Source organism: Ambystoma mexicanum, chromosome 8 (genome assembly GCF_040938575.1).
Source record: "Ambystoma mexicanum isolate Mex_15411 chromosome 8, UKY_AmexF1_1, whole genome shotgun sequence".
NCBI lineage: Eukaryota > Metazoa > Chordata > Amphibia > Caudata > Ambystomatidae > Ambystoma > Ambystoma mexicanum.
The window spans coordinates 311,810,312-311,830,993 of record NC_090929.1 but is presented as its reverse complement, the minus strand read 5'-3'; the positions used below and the strand labels follow the sequence as shown (position 1 = coordinate 311,830,993).

At 42.4% G+C, this 20,682-nt stretch overlaps 1 protein-coding gene across 1 annotated transcript in view; it reads left to right on the top strand.

Moving 5' to 3' along the window:
* Window positions 1-20,682, top strand: part of LOC138471871 (ficolin-1-like) — a 546,996-nt gene that overhangs the window by 271,365 nt on the left and 254,949 nt on the right. Inside the window, exon 6 of the mRNA XM_069609730.1 lies at window positions 7,636-7,671. Coding sequence (XP_069465831.1) covers window positions 7,636-7,671 — 36 coding nt within the window. The remainder of the gene's footprint in view (window positions 1-7,635; window positions 7,672-20,682) is intronic.

Genomic DNA, 20,682 nt, shown 5'->3' with positions numbered 1-20,682 from the left:
TTCATGGCAATGCCGACATTGGGAGTTTCCCTTCTTTAACAGACGATCAACTCGCTCACCTATCTACTAGGAAGAAGAATGTTTTGTTGCCTATAGTCACCCCGATCCTTGGTTCCTTTAGCGGGTCTGGTGTGATCAATAGGATGAAACACATAAAGTCTTTCTTTGGGCTCTCCTATTGTGGGTACATGTCCATTTTCGTGCCAGTGAAAGGATTCCCTCCCACTGCTGTCACCCCCACTATCCTAGGTGTGGTGCCTGCAGCAATATGTTTGTGTTCCATGGTGTCAGTGTATTCTGTTGTGCTAGTGCCTGTGTCTATATTGGTGCTTGCTGTATCTGCATCAGAGCTTGTTATGTATGGATTGGTGTTTGCTGTGTTTGGGGTGGTATCCCTGGCTGCATCTGCTGTATTGCTGGCACTTGTGTCTAATACTGCATGTGATTTTGGGCATAATATTCAGATGGCTCTAGGCGATATGGAGGGGCATGGGGTCCCCCCTCTTGGATCAGCTGCTTATCAATTCTGTTGCATCCCTCCCCTGCTTCTGCATTGGTGTGAAATGTGTCCCATCTTGATTGATTGATTTTGGTTTTTATAAAGCGCGTGAAATCCAGAGGCATCTTGGCGCTGGGGGATATGGACAGAGAGTAACTTAAAACAAATGTGTCTTCACGGCACACCAGAAGAGAAGATGATCTTCTATGGCTTGAAGGTTGGGGGGCAATGAATTCCAGTGCCCAGTTGCCACAATGGAGAAGAGCGCCCCATCCTAATCAGATGGAAGCAAGGAACTGGGAAAAGATCTGCATCCTGGGAGCGCAATGAGCGTGTCGGGACATATGGCCAAAATATTTCCTCCAGGTACTCTGCCCCCAGGCCATAAAAGACCCAGTGGACAATACAGAGGTAAATAAAGGAAACCTGCTGTTGGACCGGCAGCCAATGAAGCGTCCAGAGTAGAGTAGAAATATGGGAGCCATACCGCCGTCAGTGGAAATGTGGGCCACCAATTTTGGAGTAATTGCAATTGTTGGAATGAGTATAAAGGTTGGGCGATAAATTAAGAGTTGCAATAATCCAGGAGACTGAGAGTAAGAGAGGCAACCAGCAAAGGGCGCTGATGGATGGGAAGAAAGGGCAGAACCATTCGAAGAACTCCTAACTTGAAATAGCCAGCCTTGCAGATTGCTCCAACCTGGGCATCAGTGGACAGAGAAAATGAGAGTTTAAACCCTAGGTTTTTGACCTCAGATACTGGTGATGGACAAGGGCCAAGTTCAGAGGGCCAATAAGATGAAGACCAGGCTAGGCAAGAAGAGGGAAAGCCAGAGAGAGGGTCATCTTCCTCTATGTATAACATTGCTGTGTTTGTCCCCCAAATCTAGGTTTCCCCCATTAAACTCTCCTCCTTTTGGAGCTTGAAATCCAAACACAAAGCCTCTTATTACTCTCCCTTTTCTGAAAAATATCTGTTCGTTGCTGGTTGTACCTGCTGTGTCCCTTGTGTGTTAAAACCTTCCCCTCCACTTGTCAATACTGCTCCTTCTACTGAACATTTCAACAGTTTTTTCTGAGCTAATCTTGTTTCCTCAATCTTTGTGTCCTCAATTTTCTTTCCGTCTTTCCCTTGCTTTAAACAACAAAGGTGAACAGTCGTCAGTTGACTCTCTGCCCACGGCTTTGCTTCCATTCCCACAATCTTTTTCAATTGTCTTTGCACTTCCTTGGGATGTCCTTGGCATAAAAAGTGATAAAAATCCTTATGTTCTTGTCCCATGGTTCTCTGGTTCTAACCTCCACTTCTCCTGAATATCCTGAATGTACGCCATCAGATCTTTTTGCACTCTCATTTTCCAAGTCATAATGGTGCTCATGTCTGATAAGTCTGGGTAGTGACCCTAAGTGCTCTCCTTACTTAAGCTCAACCGATATTAAAGGGTGGTCCGTCATGGTCGGTATTTTGTGCGGTCAATCCAGAATAGCCCGCCCACTCCCAAATGTCATCTGGTTGTTCCCCCACTATAGCAGCAAGCAGGCCTTTTATGTCACCTCTTGCTAAGGTAAACCCCAGCTGTCATTCTCTAGAATTCATAGATCCATTTACCCACCCCTGATATCAGTGAGGGCAATTTAAAAATCAAATTATTCTTGTCCATTTGTGTTCGTAAGGGAAATAGCCAACTCCTCTTGCGCGGCTAACTATCACCCAATCTCCATTACTCCCTTCCTGGGCAAGCTCCTGGAGAAGCTGGCCATCTCCCAGCTTAATCTCCAATCTGAATCTGTTGGTTGTCTTCATGACCATCAGTCTGGCTTAAGAGCAGCCAGAAGCACGGAAACTGCTCTCCTGAACATCCGTGAAGACCTGCTCCCCAACCTTGACGCTAACACCGCCTGCGTCCTCAACAATGCCATCCTGCTCAACCGTCTCTGTGATAACCTGTGTATCACTGGTCAGACTCTGGCGTGGCTGACTTCTTTCCTCTCTGACCGACCCTCCCAGGTTCAACTTGGGTCCTTCCTCTCCGCTATCTTTTGCTCTACTTGTGATGTCCCCCAGGGGTCTGACCTCTCTCCCTGGCTGTTCAACCAATACCTGACACTCCTTGCCCACTGCATCGCCACCTCTCTGCCCCAACTTTCAGTGCTATGCGAATGACACCCAGCTCATTTTCAGGCTACCCTCGGCCTCCTCCTCTCCTTCCCTCATTTCTCACTGTCTGTCTGCTATCCAGGAGTGGTGTGCCACCAATGACTTCTGCCTTAATGCCAGTAAGACTGAGATTCTCCTCATCGGCACACCCACTCCCTCCTTTCCTGTAGCTCTCTGGCCAGCCTCTCTTGGCCCTCTTCCTGCTCCCACCTGCAAGGCTAAAATCCTTGGGGTCATCTTCGACTCCACACTCTCCTTCTCCTCTCACATCTCTGATGTCTCTAAGAAGTCACACTACCAGCTTCACCTCCTCAGAGGTATTCTTCCTTTCCTCTCCTTCCCCCAGAAGCTCACTGTCTCCAGAGCTCTGGTTCTCTCTAAGCTGGACTGTTGCAACAGCCTCTTTCTAAATCTTCCTGCTTCTACTCTCCACCCTCTACAACTTATCCAGAACAGGACTGTGAGACTTGTCGTATCTCTCCAGGACTGAAATATCTGCACTTGCTCCCAGTGGCTGCAAGGATTAAGTTCAAAACCCTCTGTATCGTCCAAAAGGCCTTCTGGGGCCTGGCGCCTCAATAGCTTCAACTCTCTCTGCCTAAATATCTTCCTTCCCGAGCTCTCCGCTCATCAGCCTCCTACTCCCTCAGAGTCAGTCGCTTCTCTAAGCAATGAGTTGGTGGTAGATATCTTTCTTCGGCTGGGGCCTCCCTCTGGAATAGCCTCCCTGCCTCCCTTAAATGTGAGGAGAACCATCTGCGGTTCTGGAATCACCTCAAAACCTTTCTCTTTGCTTCTGCTTTTTCTCCTCCTTTCCTCTGCTGACCTCCTGGGTGTTACTGGAACTGCACTGGCTACCTGGACATCCTCTGATCTCGTTCTCAGGTCCCTCCCACACCAGCGTCACACACCTGCACTGCCCACTGGCAACACCCGCACTTGGGGACTGTTTCTGTATCCCTACAGTCCCTCTACCAGCCCCTGACACCTGATGTCTGCACTTACCCATGCACTTGCCACATGATGGGGGTTACTTTACTTATTGTTTTATCTTTTCCCATGCACTGCACTGTCCCTGTGCCCTTCCCATGCACTTGCGCAATCTGAATGACAACTGGCCTAGTAGGATTGTTGTCTGTCCTCCCTCTATTCCCCTCCCTTGCCTCGTCGCACCTTGAAACACTTGTGTATAGGCATGTTATAAATGCTATATCATAACATATCATATCATAGTGTGAACCCAGCACCCTGTCCAAATGCAGCCACATCCTTCGTTTTTGTCACTGCGTCTGTCATACTAATTCTCTTTCGTCCTGGTAAATCCCTTAGTCTGTTTATATACAGCGTTTTCTCTCATAAACTATTTGATTGCCCCTCCAAGCATCTGGGAAATTCATCAGGCACTGGCCTTCTCACTGGTTCTTCCAAATCTAACCATGCTCTCTCCTTACCTATCCCCATGCCTGTCGAAGGGGCTCATGCAGCCTCCTCCTCTCCGCTTTCCTCTCTCTCTCTTCATCTGTGAACATAGTGTCATCACTTTCATCTCCTTCATCATCTTCTCTGTCTTCAAAGTCTAATCTCACAGGGGGACTCATCCTGTATGTTCCACTCATCACTTCCTCCAATATATTCGTGCCTCCATCTTGCAGAGACCCTCTTCTGCTCCCCATCATGCTGCTGGTACCATCCCTTCTGCTCCTATGCAGGGTACCAACCCTCCTTTGTATGGCCCCTTTCTCTCCTTCATCTGAAAGAGTATGCTTTTAAGAATCTAATCTACTTCCTTGCACTGTCGTTCTCAGCTCCTCTCTCTTTCTCTCTGTTCTTGTCTCTGGTCCATCTCTTTGTCTGTGAGCGTACGTCCCATAATGATATCATCAACTTCTTTTCTTCACCTTTCTCTGCTCCTTTCTATCTCTCATTGTCTTTATCTGCCCCTCTCTTCCTCCTTTTGCTTTTCATTTTCCCTTTCTGCATCTGTCTTTCCCTTTCTCTTTCTACTTCTCGTCTCTTCTTCCTTTCTCTGTTTGCCTCTCGCTTCTTTTCCCTTCCTCGTTCTTCTTAATTCCTTCTTTATTTCTCCCTCTCCTGTCTTTTCTGCTCTATCTTTCTCTCCTCCTACTGCTCTCTAACTTCCCTTCCTCTGTCTTTAAAATTCTCCATGGCTTTTCTATCTAATTTGAGCATTATCTGTCCTCCTACCCATTCATCCGGCACAACTGCCTTATCATCCTTATTGCCCTGCCTTCATTTCTCTCTGGCGCTCTTCCTCAGTTTCTGTTAATTGTGCCTGTAAATCAAGGCACTCATCATGTTCTACATGTGTTGACAATGGTCTTTGCTTGTTTATCTTTTCTACACTTATAATGTCTTCACTACTGTATGCGTGTGGTGCATATGTGGGATTAGTGTACCCTGCCGCTGCTTTTAATGCTCATAATGGATATAATCCATGTGCTTCTGAAGACGGATCACTGCTCTGGGGAAGAGGAGGAGGAGCCGTGGGTGCTGTGCCCCCTTCGTCATGCTGATTAAGTATCCATTCTTTCACGGGTGGCTCCTCTATCTCTTCCCCATACATTCTCCACAGTTCCAGAATGGCTAGCCAATTCTGTAACTGTTTTCCTTTTTACACAGCATGTAAATATGTGCACATATGTTTCAGCAATGCCTTCGAATTAGTGCCTTCCTGCAGCCAGGGCATATACATTTTGCCTGCAGTGTCCTGCACCCACTCAGTGTGGTACTTAAGGATTGTGTCCTTCTACCGGGATAATGCTTTGCATAGGTGAATGATAGGAAATTCATCCATGCTAGAACGTCACAGTTTAACTTGCCAATACTTACCAAATTATATTTCAATTCTCACTCACTCTTTTGCCTCCCTTTTACACCTTTCCCCAACAATACTTCTCTTACTCATCACCACTCTTCCTACGTAACCCTCTTACTCATCACCACTCTTCCTACGTAACCTAATATTTCAGAGTGGCACCACAAATGCCACTCGCGCTCCGAACAGCCCCACCTTGCTGTTCCCTTCAAACCTTCCAAGTGACACCACACCCATCACTCACACCCTGAGCAGCCCCACCTAGCAGCTCCCACGCTGGACCACACTCCTCGGTCCACACCACAACTTCACGTCCTCCACAATATACACCAGTATACACAAAAAGTTCATTTTTCACAAAAGCTAAGCTGCCTTACAACACGAGGCTGGCGCCAGCAACTACGACACAAATAAATACACTAGAGATGTCTTCTCAACTCCTGGTGAGGTTATCCTTCTCTTATTATTACCCTATAACGAGGTGTACCACATGATCTTTCCCATCCCTTGTCAGAAGATATATCTTTATCTCTTATGTCTTTATCTCAGCACAATCCCCCAATATGCAAAACACTCCCATATGACGTTTTTGCCAGGCATATGTCATACTTAAATCCGTGGATCCGCTGAGGGTCTTTGGTATCGAGTCTCACTCAACTGCCAGCTGCCATCCGCACTACAGGGAGTCCTGCGGGGACCGGACAGTATCTTTCTCCAAGGGGGCTCCTGTCGACTTCTCTCTTCATTGTTTACAAGCCCCAAGATGAGACATGTAAGCCTACTATTAAGAGAACAGCACCAATTTTATTTCTCTTGAGAAAGGTTACAATTGTTTCCTTTTTAGCCGATTTCATTTAGGGCATTCCGATTGCATGAGTAAACCCTGAGAGCCACAACCATCATGTCAAAATCAGTTTCAAATGCAAATAATAATAATCATTTAAAAACATCATCATTTCATTAAACAAACCAATAACAGAAATTGTGTATAGGTATGTGAATTATCATGATTGTATGGATTCGGTGGACCTGTGCTATATCCTTTTCAGCTGCATCACAGCACTTTCAGTGGGTCTATACCAGTATTGATTAGCAAGACATGCTATACCTAAAACAGGGCAATTCAAGCACTTGCCAGCTGGGCCCCTAAAATGTTATTGTGACTGTAGGACTATAGATTATAACAGAATAAATGAATACGACCAAAACATAAAGACAAATAATGATACTATATGAATATAATCTTGTATTAAATACAGTAACTAGGCAAAGAATCCAACAATATAGGCACAAAAAAATAACAAAGGTATATGAACAATTCCAATCCCTTTAATCTCATAATATAAGCAACACACATTTAGATTATAAAGCCTAGTAAAGGTATGATTCCTACTTAGGGTGTTACATATCTTCTAGGTATTGGGTCCTCCGTGTTAGTATACAATAAGGGTCTTGTATGTATCCTGATGTTGCTCATACGAGTACTCGCCTTCAGAGTAAAACACAGAGTTCTGTATTTGTAGATGTGGGTAGTGGTCTATGAGCACCTTCCGATACTGTTAAAATGTATTTTTTTAAACCCCCATTTTTTCATTTTAGAAGGACAGGCCACCACATTAAGACATAATAAACAAATGAGGCTGTTGGGACACATTGAGCACTGCATTTCAACCCGTCTTTTACAAACAGTAATACTGATGTCAATCTTGCTCAGCACACCAATGGAGTGCTTCTAGTACATGGCTTCCAGGTATTTTGTCATTTTCAAATTTTCTCCAGGTAATGCTGCAAAATCAGCATACTATTTACACCATTCTATGTGTACAGTCAGTTGCCCCTGGTCCCTAACTCATTTCATGTAATGAATAACATACATGTTTAAAACTGTTTTTGTCAGGGTCTCGTGTATGGACACGCATTCATTTATTTATCAGACCATATGTAATTGTGCTTCCTTATTCAATTAACCCATGTATGATGAGCGTGTCCTCTTATTGAGTTATGCACTGAAAGATGCTGGTTGGAGAAATGTTCCCCCCTTGCTGAATCTAATGCATTACATCAAGTGATAGTGTTGTGTTGGGTGCTGGCAACTATCAATGTTATTAATTAATACATTCTAAATATGTGTTTAATCCACAGGGGAAGATGAACTCGAGGATATTCTCTGCAAGAAAGGTAAGTTGGTTTGGCAGGTCTTGATTGTTTTTATTGTTAGTTTGATTCAATAAAACTTTTTACACAACTTACATTCTATGTCTCCAACATTTAAAATCAGTTTCATTTTTGTTCTTATTAATTGTAATCACTGAGTCAGTTACTTCTTCTAGAAGTTTCACTCAAATTTTAATATCTTTTTTTCAAGTAAATTTATTCCTGCACATGTTAGTCTTATATTCTTTCTGTGCAGGAACTCGTTCCACCAGTCTTCTGTTGATCTTGTTGTGAAGAGCCTTACGTATATGCTTTATTTCTTTCGGTGGAGACGGCTTTAGATTCTAGGAGAAGGTATTTTACTGTCTCCAATGTATTTTCTGTATTACAGAATCTGAAATGCCCGTTGTTCACTCCACAGTGATATCTAGTGTGTAAAAAGCTGTTTGTCAGAAATACATCCATCTGTATCTGAAGAAGTTTATATCTATGTGATTTACTTGGGAAGTACACTAAATAGTCTAGCAGAGTATCTCTTTTCCTGATATTGTTTTCTACGTTCTTTGTGGATTGGTATGAAAGTTTAGTTTCTCTTGTTTTTATCCAATCAAGGTCTTTTATCTTTCTTTTTACTCTTTCAGGGTTTTCTATTAGATCTGTTGTATTTGAGTCAATTTCTTCAAGATAAGAGCACCAATTCTCCTTCCAGGTGTTTAGTAATTCCCCGCTTTTGCCTGTGCCTTTTCATTTCAGGATTTTATAGCCGATCACCACTTCCTTCACAATTATCTTTCTTAATAATGTGACTGATTTCCAACAGATGACTGAATATAACGATTGTAGACCCAGTTCTGCTCTTATTGCAGAAATTGGCAAACATCTTGGCAGGTCAAGTAGTGGTTTCCAAAATCTACTCTCTTTTGAGTCCCATATCTCCCATGTTATATTCAGTCTGGCTTCCCCTCCATATGTCAGTATGGGCATGACTTTTTGGATGTAGAACAGTTTTATCTATGTCATTGAAAATTTACCATAACGTCCATTTATGATTTTTGCTTGTGAGCACAGCATTTTTACGTTTATCAGGAGGTCCTTTTTCCAGTTTTCTTCTGAAATGGATTGCTTAAATAATGTCCCTAGGTACCAAATTTCTTACACACTTTCCAGTAACTGAGATCCTATCCTCCTTTTAAAGTCTTTTGATGTGACTCTTTTTATTCCACCAATTGTTATAATTTCTTGGTGTTTATTATTAAATCATTATTTTCCATGTAGGTTTGTAATCCCTCTAATAGATGTTGCCGACCTATTTCTGTTTGATTTAAAAGCACCAAGTTGCCTGCGTAATATATTGTTGAGACTTCTGTATTGTTTAATCTAGGAGGATGATGGTTTACATGTTTCAGTTCATCTGGCAAATCGGCAATGTATAATTTGAAGAGCATTGCCGCCAAAGGGCAACTTTGCTTTATTCCTCTTTTTGTTTTTATTTCTTTCGACAGGGACCCTAGTTATTTAATCTTACTTTAGTTGTTGTGTTCTTGTGCAGTGCCATTATTGGTTGTAATATTGATTCTAGGCACTGCCACTTTTTTAATTTCTCCCAAAGTTTGTTGCGGTTGACTCAGTCGAACGCTTGTCTTAGATCTAGAAAGGAAAGATGACATTTTCTTTGGCCTTATTGTGTTTAGTTTCGTCAAGGATAACATAAACAGGTTAAGTACTGTCTCTGTACCCTTGGTTAAACCAGATTGTCTTGGGTTAATGATGTTCGCAGCAGTTGCCCATTCTGTCAGTTTCTTTTGTAAAATTGCTGCATATATTTTCCCAATTGCAGATTATTGGTTTGTAGTTTAATGGATTTTCTTGGGAAACATTTTTAAATATCGGAATTATTGTGCTTGATGTCCAAGATGTTGGAATGCACTTACAGATTTCTATTTGTTTGAAAAGTGCCAAGGTGAACTTTGCCCAGCCTTTGGGGTCCTTTTTGAGTTTCACATTTGTCAGCCCATCTGGGCCTGCTGCACCTGAGCTTTTTAGTTTTGTTATTGCAGTTTCAAGATCGAGTTCATTAATTCCCATCGTCCACTGTTCGATGGCTGGTCCATCATTGATCGCGTGGTCTGGGTCTTTACTGCTAAATACATTGGAGTAGTGTATTACACATTTGTTTTCTGTTATGTTGTTTTTTAGCCTACTTTGTTGGTTCAGGGACTATTTGTTCAGCAGAGTCCATAGGTCTCTTGTTGTTTGATGGCCTAATGCTTCAATCATCATTTCCCCCTGTTCTTGATCTCGTTGTTTCTGAAAACCTTTCAACCCATTTTTATAGTGTTGTTTTTTTGTCTTTATTTGTTTTCCTACATTGGAGGGTTGTGTACCTTTGTTCTTTATTTCTTGAATATCCCTTTTCAGGTTTTTTTTTCTTGTTCCCACCTGTATACTATATTGGTGTTTTGGATCGAGGTGCGGAAATTTCATTCTCGTGTTCTTTAGTTTGTAGGAGTTCAGTGACCATTCATATGAGGTGTCATCACTGGGTTCTCTATTCACTTCCTGATATATATCAGTTAGCTTTAAGATGTCAACTTTCTTTAATCTCACTCGATTGCAACCGTGGTTTATTTCCAAACATCTATTGTCTCTTTTTGATTGTTGTTCTTTGTTAGAGATCCAGGTCTTACAATGTTATGATCACTGACCTGTTGTGGTAAGATTTTGAAGCATTGTATCTGATCTATGTTATCTTTTGATATCCATATATAGTCTATTATTGATTTGTGGGTTCCATTTTGCCAGGTATGTTTCCCGGGGATGTCGTCATTATTAGCAAGGGTCTCTCCTTTGTTTACCTCTTTCAGTTTTCCTACTTGATTTGTGCATGGATCTGCGGCTTTAATGCCTTCCTCATGTTTTTCCTTTTTCTCTTTTTGTGTATTTTTTTGGATGTGAATCTTCTCATTTTGTTTTCGCTGCAAAATTGCTTGGTTACCATCATTTCTCAGCGTTTCGATATGTGAGACACTTTGTGTTGTGTTTGGTCTGGCTTCTTGTCTTGCTTGGATATACTGATTTGTTATTTCTGTTCTTTGGTCGGGTCTCTGTCTTTCCGTTCTAGTGTTTTTTTCATCCATTTTATTGTATCCACCATGTCAGCCATTATTTCTTTTGTTTTCTCCTTGGTCGTTAGTGGCCATGTCCTATAGTCTTCTTTGCCATACGGCCGCTGCTTCTTGGTTCATTCTTGCAGCAATTTTTGTTGTGAAGGAATCCAATTCCGCAGTTTTGTTTTGGATATTTAATGAGATGTTTGTATTGTCCCTCACATTGTTGTTTATTGTTTCGTATAGCTTTGTGTATGTAGCTAATGAGATGGACATTGCTGCCATCAAATTATTGTGGATCTGAATCCCAGCTGGCGTTGATAGTTGTGACTTAAGTATCTGTGTTCTAGTTGCATCTATGGATGTTGGTATTTCATTCGAGGGTTCCTGGGCTGTGTAGGGGTCCCGGTCTATGGTGAATATCTCTCTGTCACAAATTGGTCCTGTCTCCTGTTGATCGCCTCTTTTTAGTGCCTTACTTGTTCGAGTCGTCACCAAGGATGTTGTTTGTATTTTTGTGTTGTTGTGAGTCATTGCCGTTTGCATTCCTTCCTCCATTCGTTTGAGTTTGTCTTTTGTTAGATCAAGTTGTATATTCTTCTCAATTCCTATAAATCCATTAGTGTATTTTGATAACCTTTCTTTAGTGGGTCTGTTTGTGGGCCATCGTTCTCCTAGTTTCATTTTCTCAATGAAGCTTGATTTTCTCTCTATTACTCTTATTTCATCGTCCAGCAAGTTTTCATTATTATTAGTTCTTTTGCGGTTTTGTTGTTTCTCTCTATTGGTGTTGACATGTGTATTTTGTCCATATTTGGAATGGGTCTTTGTTTTCCGCTGAGTACGAGTGTTCTTGGGTGTCCGTTGAGGATTGCTTTTGTTGATCCGTAGTTCTCATTGAAGACTTCATCGTCCTCTTCTTGATCAACTTTTGAGTCGTCTGATGTTTCTTCAATTTGCTCTACTGATTGCTTGTTTGGTCCATTCGTTTGTGGCTCGTTGTTTGTGCTATTATTGCTTATTGGCTCATCTCTGTTTTGCTTGACTCTGAGCACTCGTTTCTGTCCTCCTTTTAAAGATGTTTCCAGTACGTACTTTGGAGTAGTTGTCAAAATTGGTACATTTGGTTTTAAACATGTGCTCTTCCGTTCCACGTCTGACGGCGCTGATGCTATTGCCATTGTTGTAAGCTTTTCATTGCTTTGTATACTGTCTGACACATTTAAGTTCTCGTACCCTTTTCCTCTCTTCCCGTATTCCTTTCATTGTTGTTGTTTAATTGTGACACTCCCCCGCTTTCCGCGGGACCGCATGAGCACAAACTCTGCTCAGCACCCGAGGACAGTGCACGTCCGTGGCTTGACACGCCAACACGGTCTACTGACCATGACCGCGGTTTGTCTTGATGCTCGCTTGTTTGAGCAGTTACGGGCTGATCAGCAAGAACCTCCAATTCCAATAACTCTTCATCCATAATGTCTGCACTGCCGGTCTGGTCGCCGGTCCGCACACGTATGTAGTTGTTTTGAATCGCATTGTTCAAGTGTTGTATGTGAGTGTTTGTGGGTTGACAGCAATTACTTTCTGACATATTTACACTCACGCACATTTCCCCCGTTTGGACAGTCAAACCCACACTTACTTGGCTTGTTGTTTTCAGCCCACGGATTGGGCTCCGCTTACTCGCCTCTGTGTTGTTAGCCTCTCCAACTCCTTCTACACAGGGGTTTGCTCTTGTCCTCGGACGCATGTGCGCCATGCGCTCTCAGCTTTGTGGAGCCCTAGGCATCCTGTGCAGTCCCAGGGCAAGACTGGGGACAGACTGGATTCCAGCCTGGACTCACAGACGGCGCTACGCGCCTGCGCTTAGTTTATAAAGGTAAGTCCTTGTTTAAAGAAACAGTATTCCAAAGTATCCCGAAGGCAGTTCAGCTTGCTCCTCTGCTCACATGTCTCTCCACGAGTAGAACTGGGGACAGACTGGACTCCTGCCCGGACTCACAAGCGGCGCTACTAGCCTGTGCTTAGTTTATAAAGGGAAGTCCTTGTGTAAAGAAACAGTATTCCAAAGTATTCCGAAGGTAGTTCAGCTCGCTCCTCTGCTCACACGTCTCTCCAGGAGTAGGCCTGGGGACAGACAGGACTCCTGCCCGGACTCACATGTGGCGCTACGCACCTGTGCTTAGTTTATAAAGGGAAGTCCTTGTTTAAAGAAACCGTATTCCAAAATATTCCGAAGGCAGTTCAGCTCTCTCGTCTGCTCACACGTCTCTCCACGAGTAAAATTGGGGACAGACTGGACTCACACGATTGATTGTTTTGGTGGATGTTACAGCACCCATTAAAACATTTGTGCGAACAAGCAGAAAAGTTGCAGCATTCATAGTTACATGTTTTTAGTTCCTTTTACATTGTAGTTTTAAATAGTTTGTGCAAATGCAATATTTTGTAAAGCTGTCAACTTTTCAGTACCCATTTATAGAGCTGGGAGACCTATCCCAGGTGATTGGTTCTGAGGTTAGCACGTGTGGATAGATGAACATGCCTATTGGGTTTTTCATCTCTATGCCGCAGATCACAATTTGAGATTTACGAAGGATAGCTTACAAATGTTGAATTAAATCTTATTCCTAAGGGAAAGTAGACTGACCAGCAATGCATAGACCGCTGTTTAGACCTCTCATGGAAATAAAGATAGTTACTATCGCTGAGTTAAACACAATTTCAATATCTCAAAGCACTGACCGATTGGAATTGTTAAATCAAATACCCTGAATAAAAGACTTGCTCATTCCCAAAAGCCATACATTTTACTGGAATTTAAATGATTTCTTTACAGATTTGCAAAGTTCTTCATGTGTAGAGCCAAAGACTCACTGTATTTTCTAGTTTCCTTTGATCATGATGAACTTTACTGGAATTGTCTTTTTGAAAATATGAATTACTTGATACTTAATATAGCCAACTATCCTACATGCATCATAAGTGAAAATGTCTTCCCCGGCAACACACATGGCCAGATCTACCTTAGAAACCCCATCTGGATCCAGGTGGGAAACTACTTATGGACTTTCCCAATCTATCAAAGTGTCAAATTGTTAGTAAATGACAATGTTTCTCCTGATAACACACAGAAAAATGAGAATGTAAACTATGTAATGATGCCTTGATCACATTTCAGAGAATTGAAATTGGATAAGTGTAAGAATTACTGAACATTTATTGACTAACCTGGTCCATGCAGAAGTGGTAAGATAGCTTCTTATCTATCTAAAGCCACATGTTTCTTTCTTTGTGTTCAACATTATTTCTCTCATAGAAGGATTTTGAGGAACTATTCCAGGATTTATTTATTTTCTAACCTTGGTCTGTGCTTTCGGTGTTTTAGTGTCTCATTGTGTACCTTGATTCTTCAGTAATTTTGATCTCTGAATTTACCCAGAGTCTGCATTCTACTAGGAATTGCTATTCCTTGATAGTTCTCCCTCTGAAAGAGAATGAAGATGTTTCTCAATCCCCCTTGGTGAATGCATTTAAATTATTCAATGCTGTCTTAGATCTTACTTGTCTCTGTTGGGATCTGGAACTGTAGGAATAACCAATGATCATCACATGACTGGAACCTTGTTGCTTTAGGTTTCTGACAGTTATAAGGAGGGGCAGTGGTGGTGGCTACTGCCGGTTGCCCATCGATGGGTCCTTCAAAGCCTCTGGGTTCCATTTGCTCCAGCCACAGAGCCGCTGCTAGTACAAATACAATTCCTTCATTAACAGCTTTCAGACCATGTTCTAGAAATCGCTGGGGGTAGACCTCTAGCACATTCAATTAGTCTTGCAAAATACCAAGAGCAAACATGGTATTAAGGCTGGCCTTCTCTCCAGGAGGATGATGGGGCCATACGCATAATCTTAACTAAACAGTGCTGTGTGAGCATTACGTATAGTTCTCAAGATGGATTTTCCTTGATTTCCTTGCCGAAATCCATATATTGGAGGCAATATTAGATGTTTGACAAAGGTGCAGAGGGGCACCATGTAAGCCTTCAATGTAGCAAATGTGATCTAATTTCCAGCAAAGGGGCTTCAAAATATTACTACTGCTAGAGCAACATAAATTCTTCAACCAGGCCCCTTCAGAAGACAGAAATGATTCCCCCTGAGGACACATTGCTCCTCAACTTGAGGGCTAGAAAATTTAGAGAATTGTTGGAGGACAGAAACAGCTTTCTTTTTCTTGCGATATACCACTTTACGGGATTTCAGTTCTTACTCCTGCCTCACTTGGCCATCTCAGTGAGTCATACCCATTCTCCCAGCCCTTAGAAAATGCCTCAGGAACACATGTTTTATATAGCAGGAAACATTTGCAGACAGGAGTCCACATGCTTGCCACTTACAGAAGTGACCTGCTGCATCACCCCTTGCATTTGTCAGGTGTCTCCCACAGTTCCACCATGGCATCAAACACACTCTTGAAACTTGAATTTGATTATATTTTGCAACATGGTCTGAGCCTATCTTCATTTATGAGGACCAGTTATCTTTTGAAAATTGAACCAACCATAATAGTCCATGAATAATGTGAACAATGGATAAACCCATGAATTGTTTAAAATACAGACAACCCCCAATTAGGGTGGCACCTCAGGCTAATAAGGCCACAACCCTTTGCTTTACACTACTTTCTCCACTAACTGATTGCCTGCAGTAAACGTGTTATCACAAGAGTTGCCACCTTGTACAGTACTCTTCATATCTCTATTTTGATTTCCTATATCGGACCGATTTTTGGATCTGAAATGCACGCTCAACCAATTGTGATGTTGTGTAGTGTAAAGTAGCCTTGTAGGGCCGAACGTCCACCATTTTGGCAGCTTCATGGGACAGACTAAGAAAAGTAACAGAGCTGGTCATTTCTGGAATTGGGAAGTGACAGTTTCTTGATTTGAGAAAATAAATATTTTGTTTGGAAAACCAAATGTCACCGGAATAAATGGTGGGTTGGCGAACCTTTCACTTTATTGGAACCCAAATGCTTTAATATTTCATGTACTGAAAAGCATGTGTTGAGGAAACATAGAACACCTGCTTTCTAGGAGGTGTCTTTGTAGTTGCTCTCTGCCAATTGCCCATAGATGATATTTATGGGAGGCACCGAATTCCCTTTTAGTCTAGAACCCACACTTAAAAAGTGGGTTCATAATCTCATGATTTATTTTTCATTTTGCCTGGATATTTAATTCCGAAATGATTACAATGTTGGTTCATAATTATTAAATAATCTGAAAGGTTACAATCTAACCTTAACTAGCTAACAAGCGCCTAAATGGCATTCAATTATCCATACCGATCACCCACTAAGTGCAATTTAAAGGCATATTATATCTTGTATGACAATTTGAGGGCTAAGTAGGTGAATTAGGTTTACAAGATAATGTAGGTGAACACATGAAAATGGCTTTCTCTTACGACCTATACGGACTACTCAAAACAAGATTCCTCTCGCAAGAAATTGCTATTTTGAAATGACGGGCATTCGAAAAAGAGCTAGCTTGGAGTTTCAAATGGACCACCCTGGAAAGCTTTTGAGTGACTTGCATGTCCACAAGCACCCACTTTTTTCTGCCAAGTTCCTATAAGGTACATATAACAAGATAACAACACCGAATCACACCTAAATATGTCATGCTACTGAATGGCAAATACCGAGATGCCGGTGAAAGAAAGATATTTTATTAACAAAACACAGAACATTGATTCCCAACATAACATAAGAAACTTAAACAGAATATATTTCAGAATAGGTATCTCAGATGTATGTGATTGGGTTGGTTAAGAGATTAGTCTGACAGAGGAATATTTCTGAAACAGGAGAGCTTTTTTATAATCTTGAATATATCTGTTCTTTAATTAATACTGATGACTGCCATTGACAATCCAAATAAGTCTGTTTTCAATCAATATCACCTGTGGGTTTTTATATGCCCAGCTACAGCCATCGTATGCCGAGGTACTGCATCACATTTAAGGTGCAGCCGCATATAGAAGGGTGTGACGTAGAGAAATGCCTGAGGAGGAGGCTAAAGTGCATTGACTGAATGTCAGGTGGTTCCAAATGCAGCAACCTTTCCAGAGGGTGAAAGGTATTCAGCGATTACCCTGGGATTTGATCATACAGGGTAGAAAATGACACCAGTACAATGGGTTATTTTGTTGCTTACAGCAAATGAACAAAGGAAGCATGTGGTTGAAATTACAGATTCAGTTTATTTGACTGATAGTACTTGTATTAAACATAAGGGGGCTCATGTTCTACGAGCACGTAACATAAATGAATGACATAAAAGCGATGCTTAAGACTTTTATGCCATTCATTCAACTTATGGCTCATATTTAATCATTTGCTTGGTGAAGAGGAGGGGTGGAGCACAACTTGCGTTCACACCACCTCCCTTTCCACCATACAAATGCTGCAGCAGTTGAACCAGCATTGAATTTTCATGCCTCGTGTTTTACTCTGCGCGCCAAACCAGGTTTGGTTCCTTTGTTCACCGTCCTTTGGCGGGCTTCTGCACAGAAGCCCTCCTTAGGCCCCAGAATGTCTGAGGGGGACAGGATGTGAGGGAGGGGTTTGAGACTCCCTTCACAGGGTCTCCTTGGAGACCCATGCCGCACTCTGTATGATTGGCTGTGGTGACTGCCCCACCAGGACAGCCACCTTGCTGTGTGATTTACAGCCAGGCTGTGTGAATGGGGGAAAACTGCATAAAAAGCAGGTCTCTGGGGCTAGGAAGGCAGAGTCGCCACTGAATTGAGAGAACCGAAGAGAAGCTGCCAGAAGAGGACCTCTACCACGACTGAACCTCCCGGTGAAGCCGTGCTGCGGGCCCGAATCTCCAAACTTCGATGACAGGGAAGATCTACAGGGAATCATCTCTCCTTGAGCTGGTGGGACCAACCAGTTTGCCAAACTGCAAGCCAGGCCTCCCTCCTCTGGTCGAACTTGCTGTGCACAGCTACATTGAACCGGATAGCCAGGAGGATCGGACCCAGCTTGGGTTTTAAGGAGCGCACCTTTTATTTGTCGCTTTGCTCCGCTGCTGGTTTCTTCCGTGGGCAGTGCAGGACCCTCCAGTCTTCCTCCTTCTTATCAGTCCGACAGTGGCTTCAGGAACCGTGAGCCTGCAAAACCTGCCAGGAATGTCTGCCTCCGCTACAGCATTCTTCTGCTCTAAAGGTACTGTGCTAACCCGGTTGTTCGTTCCGTCTGACTGCAGTGAAGGTGTTTGAAATCTTTCACCAATCCGAGGGCTTGTCCTTCTCTGTTCTTTAAAGTAACTTTTCTTCTGACCAACTTCGTTTCGAACTCTTGGCAAAGACTTAACCGCAAACTACTTTGAACTGTGTGATCCTCTGCAAAGACTCGGTCCATTGACTTTGGCTCAGGCCTCTTGATTTACTTTCCTCAGCGTAGTAGCCTTTTCTAGATTGCCCTGCTTACTTACTTGTTGGTGCTACTTAATTGTGAATAACCTTGTCTTTCCCTCCCTTTTAAATTGCTGGAGTGCCATTTTGCTCAAACTTCATTTCATTTTGAGCTTAACTTGTCCAGAATCTATTCGGTGTGGTGTAGTGTATTAAGGGTGTGATTTTCTGCTGATTTACTTTAGTGAATTGTTTTACAAATGATGTGTAAATAAATGTATATTATTTTACTCAGAAACCTTGAGTCAGTGTTTGCTTGAACCATAGTAAATTGCTGTCCTTTGTGTAACTTCTAATACTGCTCACTTTACTCTTGAGATAAGTCTGGCTGCTCAGCCATCGCTACCACTTTAATATCTAGTACAGGTTTGGACAAAAGGTGAAATTGTAATGTCACTTATAGTCTTAATTGTGTGTGGTGTTCCCAAAGGGTACTGCATATGATTCTGACTAACAGCACCCTTTGACAACAGGACTTAATCAAGGCTTGTAATTTAGTGTGGGTGTCATATGATCCATGTTGAGCAACCACTGTGTAAGCATATTTTATTCTGCCGAATTTGTATCCGAGATTCTACATATGCAATGTACCATGCTTGCACTACTAATCAATAAGAGCATGAGTAGCGAGGATCAACTCTGTGTCTCAAACTTCAGCAATATATTTAAGCCACTTTTTACAGTCTGCCTTGCAGGATACTACACATTTCTTAACTTGAATGGAGGACAATAACATAATTATCAGTGTTCAGCTATTACTGAAAGCAAGGTGTTGAAAAATTGTGATAAAGTGGCTGCATTTCTGACTACACTGCTGTAGATGGTCACCTTCGACAACTATTTGAGGTTCAAGGACAAGAACTATTCACAGATGTGGGCACAAGCGTGAATGTATTGCTGCCCCATTGAATGCTTATCTACTTACAGATATTTTTAAATCTGAGGATATTTCACAAGATTCAAATGTAAGGAGCATATTGTAGTGTTGCATGACAATATTGATAATGTTTTTGGACTATAATGTGGTAAACAAGATGAGCTATATTTTATGGATGCATTATAAATTATATCTGACAGAATCCAATTGATTCTTTATATGGGAACATCACTAGCCCATTTTTGATATAAGAAGTATATATGGTTAAATGGCATATTTATTATGGCCATATAGAAAAAAATAGGAATAGCTTACCTTTGGTTTCCAGCCATCAACATCAGAAAATTATTAACAATCTAGCCGAAAGGCAGTATGTGCAGTTGAAGAGAAGTAGTACAGTAAGGGAACAAAGTGTCCTTAGGCCAGGATTTGGGAAAGATGTAAGGAAAGTAGCTGCTGCAGAGAATGCATGTTTGAGGTCGTAGTTACTCTCAATGTACATCACAATAGAGACCCCAACACAGATGATGAGATTAGTTTGCCATACACAAAAATCAGCGGGAGGCCTGGACACATTATTTCATTATGTTAGAGTTTGATTGATGAGTATCCTGATCTTAATGCACTTTCCTATAGTACTTCATAGAGTTGTCACCTCCATGAAGGTCTCTTCCAAGCAGGTTGCCCCTGGCTTATCCAGAACCATCAAGGACAACACTTGCTCTCTTGCCCCTGCTCTCGCAGATTTTTGAAACCACTCCTTTGATACTTGTTCTTTTCCATCCTCACTCAATCACTCCCTTGTGCACCCCCTCCTTAAAAAAAACTTCTGCAGACCCTTCCTGCCCAGCCAACTATCCCCCCATCTTCATCACGCCTTTCCTGGGGAAACTTCTTGAGAAGTTGGCCCTCCCCCAACTTAACTGACACACTGAACTGGTTGGCAGTCTCCACGACCATCAGTCTGGATTCTGAGCATCCAGAAGCACGGAAACTGCATCCCTTGATTCCAATTCCCCTGCTGTCCTCATCCTCCTTGATCTCTCTTCTGCATTTGACACAGAGAACCACTCCATCCTCATAAAAAGGCTCCATGAAACCCTTGGTATCTCGCAATGGGCACTGGACTGCCTTACCTCCTTCCTAACTCACTGCTCTTCCAATGTCATACTGGGCACCTTTTCCTCCCCTACTTCCTCCTCCACCTGTGGTGTCCCCCAGGGCTCCATTCTTTCACCTTGTTTCTTTAACATCAACCTTACTCTGCTGGCATGCCTCATTTCCTCCTTCTCCCCCAACTTCCAGTGCTATGCTGATGACACACAACTCTTCTTCAAACATCCCAAAGACGCCCTTGCACCCTCCATCATCCTTGACAGCCTCTCAGCCATCCAGGCCTGGTGTACTTCTAATGACCTTTGCCTCAATGCCAGCAAAACAGAGATCATCCCTATTGGGACCCGGGCACCCTACTTCTTCCCTTCACTCTGGCCTTCTTCCATGGGCTCTCCCCCTGCTCCCTCTTCAGAAGTCAGAAACATCTGAGTCATCTTCGACTCCTCTCTC